Source organism: Chiloscyllium punctatum, chromosome 6 (assembly GCF_047496795.1).
Source record: "Chiloscyllium punctatum isolate Juve2018m chromosome 6, sChiPun1.3, whole genome shotgun sequence".
Lineage (NCBI taxonomy): Eukaryota > Metazoa > Chordata > Chondrichthyes > Orectolobiformes > Hemiscylliidae > Chiloscyllium > Chiloscyllium punctatum.
Window position 1 is genome coordinate 32,802,349 of NC_092744.1, and position 18,687 is coordinate 32,821,035.

General features: G+C 40.1%; 1 protein-coding gene across 1 annotated transcript in view; it reads right to left on the bottom strand.

Moving 5' to 3' along the window:
* Window positions 1–18,687, bottom strand: part of LOC140478646 (mucin-4) — a 149,869-nt gene that overhangs the window by 51,036 nt on the left and 80,146 nt on the right. Inside the window, exons 18-26 of the mRNA XM_072571862.1 lie at window positions 12,123–12,256; window positions 10,869–11,042; window positions 8,319–8,504; window positions 7,749–7,885; window positions 7,040–7,161; window positions 5,584–5,802; window positions 5,094–5,324; window positions 2,241–2,360; window positions 485–696 (exon numbers count right to left, since the gene is read on the bottom strand). Of these exons, the coding sequence (XP_072427963.1) occupies window positions 485–696; window positions 2,241–2,360; window positions 5,094–5,324; window positions 5,584–5,802; window positions 7,040–7,161; window positions 7,749–7,885; window positions 8,319–8,504; window positions 10,869–11,042; window positions 12,123–12,256 (1,535 nt within the window). The remainder of the gene's footprint in view (window positions 1–484; window positions 697–2,240; window positions 2,361–5,093; window positions 5,325–5,583; window positions 5,803–7,039; window positions 7,162–7,748; window positions 7,886–8,318; window positions 8,505–10,868; window positions 11,043–12,122; window positions 12,257–18,687) is intronic.

The following is an 18,687-nucleotide window of genomic DNA, read 5'->3' on the forward strand; positions in this document are numbered from 1 at the left end:
AAATGAAAAGTACCTTGCGGTGATGTCATTATGTTTCAGTCCTATTGACCAAACAAGGATTTAAGTTAAAAACAAATGTATCATGCAAAATAGTACACACAATCATGATTGAGTTCTATAGGACCAGCATTTTAAATTTGCAAGAGAATATTGTTAGTCAAAATTACTTTTACATTTAGGTATCGCTTTTGTACAAGTACTGGAAAAATTAACAAGTTAATTTAACGGGCATCCCAGGTCTCTGACATATGAAAGTCTATCATCCCTGTGCCAGAAAAATACACACAGGTTGAATTTCTGTTTGACTGGAGTGGTTTGCATGCTGCTTCCTCATGAGAGAGTACCAAAACTAATAAATCCTCAAAACTGATTGGTAAAGTCTTAGTGTGAACTGATTTACAGCTGGCCTTAATTCAGCTAAAATCACAAAGCATGATCAATATGCAATTTTCTGTAGATCTCTTTTCTAACCAAATTCAATTACCTTTGTTCCACTTGGTCCTCGTGCTGCCAATGCTACAAAGCTCGTTGCCTGTGATGTTCTATTCACTCCAGCTCTGAGGGTTCGTCCATGCAAGGTAAATGTCAATGCGCCATTATCATCTATTACATTTAATACAATAAATTCTCCCAGACCATTGAAGGTGTATTTTACACTATCCAGGGTCACCACGTGGGGATCTCCAAAGAAAAAACCTGTTAAGTTAAAGACAATGTATTTCAAATGAGTAATGTAATTAAATATAGGTATGCTATGGTCATATGTAATGCTAGTCCTGCACCTCTTGACTTTAAGATGACTCCAGAAATGTTCTAATATGCCCCCCTAATTGTAGATAAAGAATGAAAATGAATGAAGGGCTAGAGGACCCAGGTTCAAGTCCTACTTGCTCCAGAGGTGTTCTATAGCCTATCTGAACAGGTGGATTTACAAATTGAAAGAAAACAATAAAACTGAACAGTAAGGGTGCTTGTGGTGCAGTGATAAAAGATCTGAATCAGGAGACTTGGATTTAAGTCCCCCCTGCTCCAGATTCACCTGCTGTTGACTGAGGTTTAGATTAGATTACTTACAGTGTGGAAACAGGCCCTTCGACCCAACAAGTCCACACCGCCCCGGCGAAGCGCAACCCACCCATACCCCTACATCTACCCCTTACCTAACACTACGGGCAATTTAGCATGGCCAATTCACCTGGACTGTGGGAGGAAAACAGAGCACCCGGAGGAAACCCACGCAGACACGGGGAGAACGTGCAAACTCCACACAGTCAGTCGCCTGAGGCGGGAATTGAACCCGGGTCTCTGGCGCTGTGAGGCAGCAGTGCTAACCACTGTGCCACCGTGCCACCCACTATCAAATTCGAAGATGACAAATGTACACGCAACTCTTCAGTAACACTTGGGGATAGGTGCAAAGGAGCTGCTCCACAGACCAATTCAACAACAACACCACACTCTGACACAACCATATCTTTCATCCAACATTCTAGGTTGTACCATCTGGATATTGTGTGAGTAGCTACCTGGAATTCATTGGTTGACGAAAGCCCACCATCACCTTCTCAAAGAAGATTAGAGATTGGAAATTAATATTGATCTTGTTAGGAAATTAGAGTTAATATTAAAAATTCTCACCTAGGCTACATACTGTAACATCCATGAACACTCTGCTTACAATGTTCCGCAGAACTAACATTCAATGTCTTCTTCATACCGTCAAGTCATCCCGTGATATCACACATCATTATTGTCATAATCTCTCACAACACTTTGTCATTGCATACATGGTCTATTCCTCTAAAAATGGCTTATTTCTTATCCCCACTTCTTCCATTCCTGTCATTTCTGATAGTTCCATCAGCCTTTGAGTTGTTATATATTTACAATTAATAACAGGATCTGACAGTACTGCAGAGCTTAGAACTGATTAATTAATTATGGGATCATATAGTCCTGTGCAATGTATGCTGATTCTGTTGTTTGGCATTGGAGTAGTCCTTGTGTTATAGTTTCACTAAACTGACACTTCATTTTTAAGGCTTACCCTCCACCGGAACTGATTGAACTGCAGTGGTCCTCTGGATTGATGGTAATGGTAGATTGAAGGACACAAAGTGTATTTAATCATATTAAATTTGCTCATCTCTGATTGATATAAAATAATCTTACTCTAAGATCTCCTTTGCTTTATTGATCAGCAGCAATTATGCATTTTCATACTAAAAAGCAAGAAATACCTATCCGTGGAGGAATGTATCCAATGCAGTGGTCCTTCGGTCTCTTTGTGTGGTAAAGATTACAGAAATAATCATCACCAGAGTCTCTGCAACAGTCATGGTAAGGATCAACTTCCGTTTCTAAAGAGAGACAGAAATAAAATCTGAACTTATGAACATAAGCCACAGAACTACCAATAAACGTATTTGCATTTGAAGATGTTTGCTCTCCTCTAAAAACTGGATTTCTATCTCTCTCTTCCAATTAAGTGTTTAGGGACCTGAAATGTTAACTATTCCTCTCCACAGATGTTTCCTGGCCTACTGTGTATTCCCAGCATTTGGTTTCAGTTTTTCTACACCAACATAATGAAAGGAAAATGATGCTAACATTTTCTGATGAGATGCACTTCAAGTTTGAGTATTGCTAAGGAAAGAAAGTGCTGAATATCTATGAAACTGCACTGACAATATAAGAATATAATGCCAGTGTTTACAGTAAGTGTTTGGAATTGCAAACTTGATTTCTAAAGGAGATATTCCTCCATAAAGTGACATGTGCAGCTACCATTACTGAGAAACTGAAGTCCTGGAGCCCTTGGTTGGTCAGTACAGAAAGATCTAATACCTCTGCGTCTACAGTTGCTCAGCTATCACTCAACATAACCTTCATCATTTTTTATCTTACTGTATGTAGTTTGTCTTCAGAACGAAATGAAGGATCCTGATTCCTTTTTGTAGTCTCAGCACTGGATTGTCTGCTTATTTATGGTACACTGAATCAACTTCAGTGTTTTCAGTATCTACCAACTGAAGAATATTCAAAGCTATACATTTAGCCCTACTTAATAAAGAACTACAATGATGAGGAATGGCGTATGGGATTTATGTGATCTCTCTCTTCTGTTGTGGTAAGGTGAGCATGCATCTGTTCTTTCATTTTGATGTGAACACTTTGTGTACCCAAAAGTGGAAGGGAGGATAATCTAAGAATATTTTACTTTAACCATAGTGCTCTATCTGAACGAATCAATACATCTGCCCTGTGTCCAATTTAAAATGCTTTCCTGCTATAAACTGTGAGCATAGCATAGCAGAATTTGTCTTATGGGTCTCAGCAATCAGGGGGCCTGAAATCTTGCAATGGATCTGCCACATTCTATATATTCTCAGAAAAATAAAGTTTTTCCTGCTATTGTGTGCTGTAGAGCTGGAACATCTGTAGCTTGCTGCAGTCTGGGTTTAACTTTCCATGCTGCTACTGCTGCTGCTGTGACATGATCTCTTTCCCTCTCTTGGCACTCGTGAACCTCAATAAAACTTGCTGGGCTGAGATCTTGCTGATGTCGTTCCTTAATGGCTTTGACTGGATCCTCTTTCTTCACATGCTTGCCGCTGGTGAATATTCTGTGGATTCTTTTCTTCCCCCTCCCCGTAGGTCCTCTGATCTCTGATACTATTTTATTCACTGGGGCCTACAGCTTTTGTGGTAAGCTTGCTGCAGGGTCTGCTGGGGTCTTTCTCCTGTACTTTTTCAGCTTTGGCACAGGTTTTCCCTCTCTATGATTTGGCGCCTTGAAAGCTGTTGTTCACTTTTTGTTGTTGCTGAATTTCTCTTTGGTTTTCTTCCACTTCTACGGTCAGACCGTTGGGGTCGTCTCACTTATAGCATGGTGCTATTTCTGGGCTTTATTTCAAGCATTTCCTGATGCTATCTTTTGGTTCCTGGTCACTGTCTTCCAACCTGTAGTCGAATACATCTACATCTAACAAGCATTATTAAGCCTAATGATTTGCAGTGCCTGGCAAGAACAGGCATTTTTTAGAGGTCTACTGATTTCATTCTGATACATGTGATCTGATGTCATTACAACAGAGCTCCTTTTACACATTCTTAGTAGCTATCGTCAAAGGTAAAATTAATCCTTTTTTCCATAGACTGCATTGTCATAATCCTGAGATGTATTTTGAGGTAGCGAGTCTTCAAGGTGCCAGTAAGGGAATGGCTTGCCATGGAGTACCCGATCTCTGTTGTTCTTGTAGCCACGGTATTGATATGAAAGGGCTAGTTAAGTTCTTGATTCAAGATGATACTGGTTTGCTTTCTAATTGTGGAAAATGTTGCAATATTAACATGACTGCCTGCCAAGGGAAATGGTTAGATGTTTCCTTTTTGAAGATTGTCATTGTTTGGTGCTTATCCTACATAAGCTTTTTGTAAGGAAGTGCTACTTGATGCTGGTGTTGATAACTTGGTATATCATTTTGAAGATGCGAGTGAGTAAATTGGGCAGGAACTAGATTAGGATTGGATCTGTCCCAGTTTGTTGGGGACAGGACAATTTGTAGACAAGTTTCTGTGTTAGTGGGTGGATGTCCACGCTGGAATAGCTTGTCTACCAGTGCAGCTAATGTTGGAGTACATATCTTCAGCACTACAGCTGGAATGCTGTTGGGTCTAAGTACTAAACTGTTTTTTTTAAAATGAGTATAGTGAGCAAATGACAAAAGAGAAGTATTTGTAATGCTGTAGCTTCAGTAATAGGTTGAGAATAGTAATTTACTTCAGCATTTTTGACTGAAGTTGGTTGTCTTTGGAATGTACATGCTGGGGTTTGCTATTCTTTATGATGGCAGTGAAATTTTAATTTAGCCTACATCTCCCAACTCTTGTTTAAGTATCTATCACATTCATGATTAAATGTAGTTGGATTGATCATCTTGTTTATAATGATATTGCTTTGTTCTGTCTGGAACATGAATTGCTACGAAATTATGCACAAACATGGAAATTAATGCACAAAGCACATTACACTTCTTTGTCTGGTTTTGGATTTATAAGTATTACTGAAAGCATCAACCTTTTCTTTTTACCTTTGTATTGCTTTCTCATTGGTGGTAAGACATTGTACCAAAAATCATTCCATTTCTCCATATAATATGTGTAACCCTTCTCCCACCAAGTCCACCAGTCAAAATAAATCCATGGTGCTGGCAGGAAAGTTTCTTTTTCACCGTGGATTAAAGCACCATTCCATGAATAGTAGCATCGCATTCCAGAACCTTGCTGGCTGGGGAATCTACTTTGCATTGTGAGGTATGATGCTGCAAAAGAAAAAAATGCCTTTCATGTTTAAATTAACTTAAGCCTACAACTCAGTATCTTTATTGAGGTTTCTAATATAAGACAAGGTTAAATCTCGTGAGATAATTCCTTTGCTTGCATTAATCTATTTTTTACTGACAGGAATTGATTGTGAAGAATGCCTTGCAGTTTTCATTGAGCTAAGAGAAAGAAATGGTTAGTTCTCGCACTTCATCATTTCTCATTGTAAAATTACAAAATAGAAAACTTAAACATTACCTTGAATGTCTTTAACACCAAACCCATAATAATATATACTATTTCCCCATATAAAGGCACGATCAAAGATAGCTTGCCAAAATGAACAGGGACATGGGGATGTGTCATTGCTCCAATAAGGTTCAGGTTCCCTTAAATACCAATCCATGCATTTTTGTCTTGGGTTTATTATCGAAATGTTATTCCTTTCAAGACGGTAAGCCCAACGTCCATTTCTACCTGTAAATATTGTAAAATTACAAACATTCAAATATAGATCCTGAAATACATGAAAGACACAAGGCTGATTATTACAAATAAAGATTGGAAATTATTGTTCATGTTTTAAATGAGACTTTAATTTTCTCATGGCTCATGTTGCAAAAGGTGCTTGATTTCTTTTTCTTATACCAACAAAACATGTCCGGGACTTTAACCAAGGCATCATAATTGTTTGGTTCTGACATTTGCTGCTGGTGGTGTTTGGTATTAACGTTACTCCTGACTTGTGGCTTCACCAGTTTTAGATATACCTGGTGCTCATCCCGACATGCCCTCACTCACTATTCTCTGAACCAGTGTTAATTCTGTCTTGATGGTAATGGTATAATGGGTTCCATGTTGAGCCATGAGATTACAGGTTGTATTGGGAATACAATTTTACTGCTGCTGATACCCACAGGGAATTCATGGAGCTTCCAGATTTGTTGTAATTCTATTCCATTTAGCACAATGATAGGGCCACACAACATGGTGTCTTCAATGTGAAAACAGAACCTTGCCTCCACAAAGACCATTTCAGAAGGCACAAGACCATTTCAGAAGGCAATTTAGAGTCAACCACATTGTCATGGGCCTGGAGGCACAAACCAAACAAAGTAAGGACAGCAGTTTTTCTGCTTCGAGGACATTAGTGAAAGATTGTCATTAGTTTTAATGACAATCGGCAATTACTTTCATTTCCAGATTTTTATTGAATCAAAGTCCATGCTCAGGCATGGTAGGATTTGAACCTATGTCCCCAGAACATTATCCAGGTTTCTGAATTATTAGTTCAGCGCCAACGCACATGGCACTGCCTCCTCTATATAGATAGTTATAGGCGAGGACAGTTTTGGGGTTGTACATTTCAAATAACTTGCTGATAACCATTGTCCAGCATTACACTTGAAGAATCACTAATGAGAGAAGTTCTATAAGTTGATAGTGATGTGGAACTTAAGCAGTCCTTTCAACTAAAAATTGGTTGGGATTTTATTTCTTTAACCAACCAACCAACTTAACCAGGCAAACTATATTGAATAAATATTTCTTTAATAAATTTTAAAAACAGGAATTTGAAAACTTTCCTTAGACAGTTAAAATATAATGACTATTTTAAACATTTTTCTAGATCTCAATTTACTTTAAGATAAGATCTGTTCAAGGTAACGTTTAAATCAAAACTATACTTCAAAAAAATGCAAAGAAAGCCAACCTGTTTTAAACCCAGGGTACCTATCTGGGTGATAGATCTTTTCAGGTGGTACATTAAATCTGGTCTGAGGGTCGTTAAAGACAAGACTCATGTCCGAATTAAGATATGATCGCAGTGATCCACTACAATTGGAAAGAATGGAAGTATATTAATCCATAACACAGTCAATTAAAGTGAAATTCAAGAGTGGCGCATGAAAATAAAAAGGACATGAAAATTGCTTCAATCAAACTAACATGATTTCTTATGGTTACAATGTTAAATCAACATTTATGGGCAGCACAGTGGCTCACTGGATAGCACTGCTGCCTCACAGCATCAGGGACCCAGATTTGATTCCTGCCTCAGGTGACTGTCCATGAGGCGTTTGCTCGTTCTCCCTGTGTCTGCATTGGTTTAGTCTGGGTGCTCAGGTTTCCTCGCACAGTCTGAAGATGTGCAGGTTAGGTGCATTGACCATGCTAAATTGCCTGTAGCATCTAAGGATGTGCAGTTAGGTAGATTGGACATTAGAAATGCAGAGTTACGCGGATAGGCTAGGTGAGGTCGCTCTGAGTGAGATGCACTTTGGAAGGTTGGTGTGGTCTCAGTGGGCTGAATGGCCTGCTTCTACACTGTGGGGATTCCATGAACATCTTGGATAGTATTAATAATACTTACAACAATCCATCTATTTTAAAGTACAGTGCAGCCTGTAAGCTATAAATACCTATAATAGCCCATGAGAGCATAGTTTCTGTAGTAAGGCCTTATGTCATATTTCCAGTTCATTCCACCATCTTTGAATTGAATTAAACAGAAGGAAAAGATACCATCAGTTGTTAGGACTGCTTGGTAAGTATTGGTCTGAAAAAGAGAAGTGTCATGTTTGTCATTCCATTAAAGTAATGAAGATAATCACAAACAAAAACACATCATGTCATTAAATGGTGCCCTGTACCAAACATGGAGTTTTAAGAATTATTTACTGTCTCTACAGAACTGATCACATAATTAAAAAGATGATTGAATGATACAGTTTTTCAACCACAAACTGAAGGCATTAGCTTACAACGACCAAGAGGTACTGCATCTGATGATGCATGCTCAATTTTTCAAAAAATATCTAATTCATTCTGAGGAATTAGAAAATTAGATTTTGCTTTGACATTGAAAATATACTCTTTATGGTGGCTTTTGCAGAATTATTCAAATGCTGTAAACAAAACTAAGTGGTAGCCAGATGAAATGTGTTGGAATTGTGAACATGGTACAATAACTAAGGTTAATCAATACATACACCATTAGGATCTGTGTTTTGATATCCCGTGTATGGAAGGACGTTTTCCCAGGTGATCTTCAGTGCCCATTTAGGTGAGAAGCTTGTAATGTTCAGTTCTGACCCATAGTAATTGTTGACATATTCCTCAATCTCTCTCTGAAAAGTTTGACTGTGAGCATCAGTTTTGTTTTGGAAATCATACACCTGAAATGAAAGGAAACTCATTTTTAAATTGGAACATCTCAGAAGCTGTTTTGTGTGGTTAGTTGTGTAATATTGGATGTTTAAAAATATATTCCCTTATGGAATGTGGGCATCATTGGCTGGAACAGCATTTATTGCCCATCCCTTGTTGGCATTGGGAAGGTGGGAGTGAGTTGCCTTTTTGAACCACCTCAGTCCACTTGGAGTGGATACACCCACAATGCCAATCAGGAAGGAGCTCCACGCTTTAACCTGGTGACAGTGAATGAATTATGATATATTTCCAAGTCAAGATGGTGATTCCTCTTGGATGGGAATTTGCAGGTGGTGGGAATCTATGGATTTGCTGGCCCTGTCCTTCTAGACAGTAGTGGATGTGTGTTCATAAGATGTTGTCTGAGGGATCTTGGTGAGATTCTTCAGAGCATCTTGTGGATGGTACTCTTGGCTACTACTGAGTGTTAGTGATGCAATCCTTGAGTGCTGTTCAAGCTGCACTCATGCAGGTAAGTGGGGAGAATTCCTTGATTGGGTATTGTAGATGGTGGATAGGCTTTGGGGAGTGAAAAGTCAAGTTACCTACTAGACGATTCTGAGCCTCTGACATGCTCTTGTAACCACAGTCTTTGTATGGCCAGTACAGTTCGGTTTCTGGTCAATGGCAATCCCATAGTGGAGGGTTCAGGGATGGTAATGCCATTGAATGTCATAGGGAGTTGGTTAGATTCTCTCTTTTTGCAGTTGGTCATTGCCTGACATTTGAGTACCCTTGATAAACATACATCCCATTGCTTTCAAGAATCCATATACCAATGCTTTAAAAATTAATTAAGAATTCTGTTTCACAGATTTCTCAGGAATAGAGTTCTAAAGTCTCAGCACCCTCTGGAAAAAAAGGTTTTCACCACATCTCTATTTTAAATTAGCGACCCCTTATTTTTAAACAGTGACGCCTGTTTCTAGATTCTTCCAGAAGAAGAAACCTTCTCTCCACTTCTAACCTGTCAACATTCCTCAGGATTGTATACATTTCAGTCAAGTTACTTTTTAAATCTTTGACATTAGTGGATACAAGTCTACAATCTTTCCACAAAAGATAACCTGCCCATTCCAGATATTAGTCTAGTAAATCTCCTCTGAACTGCTTCTAAAGCATTTACGTCCTTAGATGAAGTGCCACCATTATGGTTTACTGTAATCCAAACGTTATCCCCCCAGTGCCCTATAAAACAAAGCATTCTGTGCCCCTTGTGATAAATGGTAACATTCTATTAGCTTTCCTCATTGCTCATTGGATCTGCATTTGTTACAATATATACATGAGGACACCCAGATCCCTTTGCATCTCAGAGTTCTGCTATCTTATACCAATGAGATATTTCTTTTTCATTCTTCCTGCAAAAATGGACAACTTTATATTTTCCCACATTACATTCCATTTTGCCAGATTTTTGCCCATTCACATAATTTATCTATACACCTTTGTATCATTCTAAAGTCATCTTCACAATTTGCTTTCCCATCTCTCTCTATGTCATCAGCAAATTTGACAATTATACTTTCTGTCCCTTCATATAAATCATTTATTTAAAATTGTAAAGAGTTGAGATCCCACCATTGTTTCCTATGGCACTCTATTGTTTACATCTCACCAACCAGGAAAAGGCCTATTTATACATACTCTGTCCTTCCTGTTAGCCAGTCAACATTCTACCTATGCCACTACGAACCCATACACTATGACTTTTTATTTTTCACTATAAGCTTGCACTGACAAGGCTAGCACATATTGCCCATTCTTAACTGCACTTGACTTACTTGGCCGTTTCAGAAGGCCAGACATATTGTTACCAGAATTGATTATGATCGTCAAGGGTCATCTGAATTGAGACTGACCTAATAGTTCAGATTTATTCATTTTGAATTTAATCTTGTTGCTGTGGTGGAATTTGAAGCTACATGGCTAGAGAATTAACCTAGTCCCCTGAAACAGTTGTCCAATGAATTATTACTACACTACTGTCTCTATTTTTGATAAAAAAAACCTCATAAAACAGAGCCACTTGAGCCTACTCTGCCATTCAAAAGGATCATGCCTGATCCGACATTCCTCAAGTCCACCTCCTAAAATATTGATTTCCAATGGATCAAGAATCTGTCTCAACCTTAAATATACTCAAGGAGTCTGTCCCTGCAATTCTCTGTGGCAAAGAGATCTGAGAGAAGAAATCCTTCCTCACCTCAGTCTTAAATTAGCACCCCTTTATTCTGAGATGATGCTCTCTGGTCTTAGACTCTCCCACATAGGGAAACATCCTCTCAGCATACATGACTGATCAAAAGATGACATCTGGTTCTCAGTACCTGATAGTAAATGGATCCTAATCCTCTTGTTAGGTCAGCATCATCCCAAAAAACAGCAATCATTGGTGGAGTTCGCCAATAAAAGTAGTTACTGAATGCCCAGAATGGAGTTGAGTACATATACTGCAGATGATCATTGTGTCTTTGAAATGTAATCAGTCCATTATCTGAAAACTGTATAAAGATAATTCATTGCATTGACAGTTAACGGGATAACATTGTACATCTGTGTTAAAGAATCAGTATTTCTAACGTGAATTATTGTACTATTCACATTCATTCTTAGAGGTCTACTAATTTTATCATCAATTAAATGGCACACCTGAAGCAATGACAAATATTTTGTATTTTTATTATATTTTCTAATTACGTTTGTCTGTGATGGAATAATGTGCACTAACCATGATTCAGTTCAAGTAATGAATGCTAGTGGACTAATCCTATTACGTAGAGGGTTGGAGACCAATCCACACTCCGTGTGTACCTATTTAGAGGTTCAGGTTAAATGATCAGCAAAACCCTGAAATAGGAGCATTTGCTGATGTTTCCATTCTCCTATCTTGACAAATGTAACTAACAAGAAAAAGTTGATTGCCATCTGGATTTGAAAAACCCAAGTGAGTGTAACTGATTGAAACTGGCTCTTCCTCATCTGTTTCACTCAATTCATATTAAGAAATGCAGTTACAGGAAGGTTATACAATTCTTATATTTTAAACTATAAAATAAATCATTAAGTTGATATATTCCAAGGAAAATAGTAATTATACAGTGGTGAACTTCTTGAATTTTTGTTTATTCTTCCATGGAATGCGGGCATTTCTGTCTCAGTCCCTTCTTGCACAGAGGGGAGTTAAGAGTTAACCATATTGCTGTGGGTCTGCAGTCTAACGTAGACCAGACCCAGGTAAGGAAGGCAGATTTCCTTCACAATGGACATAAGGAAACTCGCTCGATTTTTATGACAATGGTTACATGCCTGCCATTAGGCAACCTTTAATTCTAGATTTTGTGTTGAATTCAAATTTCACCAGGACCAGAGGGCATAACCTCAGACCTTGCCCACCTATAACATAGGGATTAAATCAGGGCTGGACAGGAAGATGGTGCACTAACAAATGGAATAATTTTATCTGCTCCTCTGCCTTCAAACATACTGATGGGGCCAAGATTTAAGGAACAGTTTATGCTAGCATTAACAAAAGAAGGTTTTATACTAATCTCAATTTTAAGAAAGGAGAAGCTTTGACATACATATAATCTGTAGTAAAATGCATCATCAAAGGGAAAGCCCTGTGGAATGTTAATAATTGGAGAGTTGAAATCTCGACTTTCCCCAACAAGTTTTATATCTCCACAATCTTGTCCATACTGAAATAATCTTTTCTCTATGGAAAAAAAAAACATAAATAGCACATTTGTATCATTTATAATTCAATACATTAATATGTTTTACAAACAATACACTGAAGAATTGATTATGTTCTAGGTGCAGCCATGTAACTACTGATGTGAAAGCATATAGATGAACAAGTGCCTGTATGTCAAAAGATAGTTCAAACATTCACACCAGTACTATTTAAGGGCATTTCACAGGTAAGTTATTTCTTAATGATATTATTTCTGTAAAAGTTACACCATCTAACATTCCTTTTTTAAAGCATATATTTGAATCCTACACAATTGGTAATATTAATGAATTGTTACAGCAGGAAAAAAGAACAAAGGATAGGATGTAAAATCAGGGGAATTTGGCATTTAGTTAAAAGGCCAAGGCTACTTATTGATTTCAATGTGACAAAACTCAGGTGCATTTTATAATGACAGCTATTCACTCTGCCATATCTGTTCTTTATTTAGGTTTTAAAAAACTTTTACCTGTAAGCAAGCCAGCTAGTTTTACTTAAACACAATAAATTGTATTTGCTAAAAGAGATATGTGCAGTGGAATTGAATACAAAAATTTCTATAAGAGAACAATACAGCATATGGAGAATGGCTGGGCAGCAATGAAATTGCTAAGTAACCACTCCAGAAGAGCAAAAGGAATTTGCTACAAAGGATGTTGAAATAATTCCACAGAAGCTGGTATACCAACACCAAGTCACCCTTTATTTACACGGGGAGAGTCCTTGACACTGATCCAGCTTCCTCAGACCCAGCTCTCACAGTCAACAGGATGTCTGACACTCCTGTTCCTTTATCTTTGCCAGCTAGCTCAAAGTCAGTTGCCTGAACTGAGGAGATTCTAATCTTCTGGGTTTTTTAATATGTATCCCCACACTACTGCTATACAGCAATAGTGCTGATTTTGTTTCCCCTATAGCAATCATTGTTTCATATGTGTGTAAATGTAAGTTCAGGGCTCAGTAAAAACACCATGTACAAAATAAGTTAATTCAATATTTCCACTGACACTTCCATTCTTACCTGTCAGCCAGGGCTCCCTGATAGGACCCGATTAACAGCCCCAACCAGGGACCTCATATTTTATGAGATCCACCTGGCTGACTTCATTACAATCATTACAGATGTAAGATGGATGGTGGAGCAAGCAAACCAGACAGATTAAAAAGCTTTAATGTCCTAAGGATAATGTATGTTTATTTTTCACACAGCTACTCACATGTTCTTGGTGCTAATGAGAAATCTCCCCTGATGGATGGGCAAGCAATTGATGAAGTAAAAACAATGACTGCAGATGCTGGAAACCAGATTCTGGATTAGTGGTGCTGGAAGAGCACAGCAGTTCAGGCAGCATCCAAGGAGCTTTGAAATTGACGTTTCGGGCAAAAGCCCTTCATCAGGAATAAAGGCAGTGAGCCTGAAGTGTGGGGAGAAAGTAGCATAGAGTACAATGGGTGAGTGGGGGAGGGGATGAAGGTGATAGGTCAGGGAGGAGAGGGTGGAGTGGATAGGTGGAAAAGGAGATAGGCAGGTAGGACAAGTCCGGACAAGTCATGGGGACAGTGCTGAGCTGGAAGTTTGGAACTAGGGTGAGGTGGGGGAAGGGGAAATGAGGAAACTGTTGAAATCCACATTGATGCCCTGGGGTTGAAGTGTTCCGAGGCGGAAGATGAGGCGTTCTTCCTCCAGGCATCTGGTGGTGAGGGAGCGGCGGTGAAGGAGGCCCAGGACCTACATGCCCTCGGCAGAGTGGGAGGGGGAGTTGAAATGTTGGGCCAAGGAGCGGTGTGGTTGATTGTTGCAGGTGTCCCGGAGATGTTCCCTAAAGCGCTCTGCTAGGTGCCCAGTCTCCCCAATGTAGAGGAGACTGCATCGGGAGCAACGGATACAATAAATGATATTAGTGGATGTGCAGGTGAAACTTTGATGGATGTGGAAGGCTCCTTTAGGGCCATGGATAGAGGTGAGGGAGGAGGTGTGGCCGCAGGTTTAACAGTTCCTGCGGTGGCAGGGGCAAGTGCCAGGATGGGAGGGTGGGTTGTAGGGGGGCATGGACCTGACCAGGTAGTCACGGAGGGAACGGTCTTTGCGGAAGGCGGAAAGGGTGGGGAGGGAAATATATCCCAGGTAGTGGGGTCTGTTTGGAGGTGGCAGAAATGTCGGCGGATGATTTGGTTTATGCGAAGGTTGGTAGGGTGGAAGGTGAGCACCAGGGGCGTTCTGTCCTTGTTACGGATGGAGGGGTGGGGTCTGAGGGCGGAGGTGCGGGATGTGGACGAGATGCGTTGGAGGGCATCTTTAACCACGTGGGAAGGGAATCTTCCCACCATACCGCTTACAAAAATGCCATCTCGTATTTCCAATTCCTCCGCCTCCGCCGTATCTGCCCCCAGGAGGACCAGTTCCACCACAGAACACACCAGATGGCCTCCTTCTTTAGAGACCGCAAATTCCCTTCCCACGTGGTTAAAGATGCTCTCCACTGCATCTAGTCCACATCCCGCACCTCTGCCCTCAGACCCCACCCCTCCAATCGTAACAAGGTCAGAATGCCCCTGGTGCTCACCTTCCACCCTACCAACCTCCGCATAAACCAAATCATTCGCCGACATTTCCGCCAACTCCAAACAGACACCACCACCAGGAATATATTTCCCTCCCCACCCCTTTCCGCCTTCCGCAAAGACCATTCCCTCCGTGACTACCTGGTCAGGTCCATGCCCCCCTACAACCCACCCTCCCATCCTGGCACTTTCCCCTGCCACCGCAGGAACTGTAAAACCTGCGCCCCACACCTCCTCCCTCACCTCTATCCAAGGCCCTAAAGGAGCCTTCCACATCCATCAAAGTTTTACTTGCACATCCACTAATATCATTTATTGTATCCGTTGCTCCCGATACGGTCAACTCTACATTGGGGAGACTGGGCGTCTCCTAGCAGAGCACTTTAGGGAACATCTCCGGGACACCTGCACCAATCAACCACACCGCCCCATGGCCCAACATTTCAACTCCCCCTCTCACTCTGCCGAGGACATGGAGGTCCTGGGCCTCCTTCACTGCCGCTCCCTCACCACCAGATGCCTGGAGGAAGAACGCCTCATCTTCTGCCTCAGAACACTTCAACTCCAGGGCATCAATGTGGACTTCAACAGTTTCCTCATTTCCCCTTCCCCCACCTCACCCTAGTTGCAAACTTCCAGCTCAGCACTGTCCCCATGACTTGTCCGGACTTGTCCTACCTGCCTATCTCCTTTTCCACCTATCCACTCCACCCTCTCCTCCCTGACCTATCACCTTCATCCCCTCCCCCACTCACCCATTGTACTCTATGCTACTTTCTCCCCACCCCCACCCTCCTCTAGCTTATCTCTCCACGCTTCAGGCTCACTGCCTTTATTCCTGATGAAGGGCTTTTGCCCGAAATGTTGATTTCGAAGCTCCTTGGATGCTACCTGAACTGCTGTGCTCTTCCAGCACCACTAATCCAGAAGCTATTGATGAAAGCAGGGCTGGGCTCTTTATAGCTATGCTTAACAGTCCATTCACTGCAAATGGGCAGTTATAGACAAGCTGCCAGATTGACACAAATGTGAAAACCTGAACAGCAAACTCTCTTGTGAAGATTATAAAAGTCACTATACGGGCCGTTGTGTTATAACACATGCTTCGTTAACGTGAATTCATGTAATGTAATTAACAAATTAGGGACACTGTTTCTAAAGCACAAACTTTTAAAATGTGTTGTTGGCTGTTGCACAATTACATCACCAACACTTTAAATGCTGTTTCTAAAGCACAATTTTTCTATAATGCGTGGTTGCACGAGAATGCAACCATCGTGTTTTCAAAGAATTGCCTGTATCCCTAATCTCAAGGAAAACTCGAGTTTTAGACAAGAACCCAGGAGAAGCATACAAATCTGAGGACATCAGTCAGCCATCATGCTGACATAACTATTTGTCAGGATGTGAGATTCCTCTGGAGCTTAAGTGTAACACAATTGTTCTCTTGTACAAAGGAAAAGGACAACAAATTGTGTGTGATAACCAGAAGAATTTTGCTGCTTCTCCCAGCTGGTAAAACTCTAGCAAAAGTTCCTCTCTACAAGCTTAAGTCACAAAGCAAAATAAGTGCCAGAATGGCAAAGAGGGTTCAAGCAAAGCAGAAGAACTTGTAAAATTATCATTTGGCAAGTACGAGAGAATTGCCATAACTGCAACTGGGATCCTATTGTGCATTTGCTGACCTGACACAGGTTTTAGTAAAGTCAGTTGAGACCTTATAGATGTCCTGATAGAGCTGTAAATCTGATCGGACATTTTCATGAGGGAGTCACTGACTATGGTGGATATACTGACACCTTTGATGTGAAACGTTTCGTGAAACAAGGCTGTGTCATGCCCTGTGTGCTGTTCAGCACGTTCTTGGCTACCATTGGAGAAATGTCAATGGAAGATATATCCTTTACAGACAAGCTCCTCAACCTGAAATGACTGAAATTCTTAATTAAGAGACGGGAGATGATGAAACAGGGACTATTATTTGCCAATGATTGTGGTCTTGTGTCAAACTGTGAGCAAGGCCTTCAAAAGATTCATGAAATTTTTTTAAAAAGTGACTGATTGATTGTTTTGGGCTAATCATCAACATACGGAGCATTTCCAGATATCATCAACAAATCCTGACGATAACGAGATGCTGGAACTGTTAATGGCACAATGTTGTAGATAACCTCACCTATCTCAGAACTACGATATTCAGAAATGTTTGCATTGACAGTGAAATGGCCAATAAAGCTACTTGAGCAGTATTTACCTACTTACACAACAGATTGTGTGATATACAAAGCTGCTACAAAAATGATCTCCTGTATCTCAGAGAAATAGACTACATTCTCCAAACGCATTAATCAGTTGAATCAGTTCCACATGACATCATGGGGAATCAAATGCAAGGAAACAGTGCCCAATACTGAGGTACTTCAAATGCCAAAAATGTCTGGAATTGAAATCCTGTTGAGAACCCAACCCTGTTAGATTGGACATGAAGTGTATAATATTGAAGAGAAAATTATCAAGGCAATCATATACAGGGATATTCACAATTTAAACTTGGATGACACCTGTATGGCAGGGCAGAATTTCAGTTCGATGACTTTTTGAAAATGGATCTCAGGAAATGTGGCTTGTACAGCACAAACTTGAACAAAATTGCACAAGAGAAAACTACCTGGGGAATAATCTGAAGTACCTTTGAGCAGCAAACAGTCCAGGCAGTGAAGGACAAAAGACAAAAAGTTTTAAATGGGTGACTCTTTGATCTGAGAGTATTCCCCCTGATCCTGGACTCTCCCAAAAAGGGAAACAATCTATCAACATCTACTCTGTCAAACCCCTAACAATCTTGTCTCCTCTCATTCCTCTAAGCTACAATGACTACAAGCCCAACCTATTCAGATATTTTCCTAATTGACCTGTTCAGAGATGTTATTACCCATCTCTGAAGCAGGTGGGACTTGATCCCAGGCCTCCTGGTCCAGGGATAGCGACACTGTTAGTGTGCCACAAGACTCATCCCAACCTACTCAATTGTTCCTCATAACAAAATCCCTCCCTAACCAGAATTAACATAATAAACCTTCTCTGGTCTGCCTTTAATGTCAGCTTATCTTTTCATAGATACTTGAACATCTGTTCACATTATTCCAGCTATATTCTGACTGATGCCTTCCATAGTTTTAGCAAAATCTCCCTATTTTTATTCTCCATTCCTTTTGAAATAAAAGTCAGTATTCCATTTGCCTTCCCTATTTACCAATGAATTTTCCATGCTAGATTTTGCGATTCATGCACAAGAACCCCAAAATCCTTTTATTCTGTAGCTTTCTACCTTCTTTCCTCATTTAAATAATATATAGCTTTTCTCTCCTTCCTGCCCAAATGTATTGCTTCACATTTTCCCACATCAAATTCCATCTGGCATTTTTTTTTTGACCATTCACTCAACATATCTATATCTGTCTGTAGACTATTATTCTCACGATTTGCCTTCACACTTATTTTTGTGCCATGTGCAAACTGGGCAATAGTACATTCACTTCCATCATCCAAGTCATTAGTATGTTCTGTAAAGAATTGCAGCCCAACACAGATCTCTGCGACACTCACGAGTTACAGATTGCCACCATGAAAATACATACTTTATCCCAACTCTGTCTTCTATCAGTTAGCCAATTCTCTATTCATACAAATACATAATTCCTGACACCAAGAGTTCTTGGCTTATTAAATACCCTTATGTCCAATACCGAGAGAAACACCTTTTTTGGAAATCCAAATATAATAGATCTATTGGTCCTTCTTTATCTATCCTGCTTGTTACCTTCTCAAAGAACACTAAAAATTTGTCA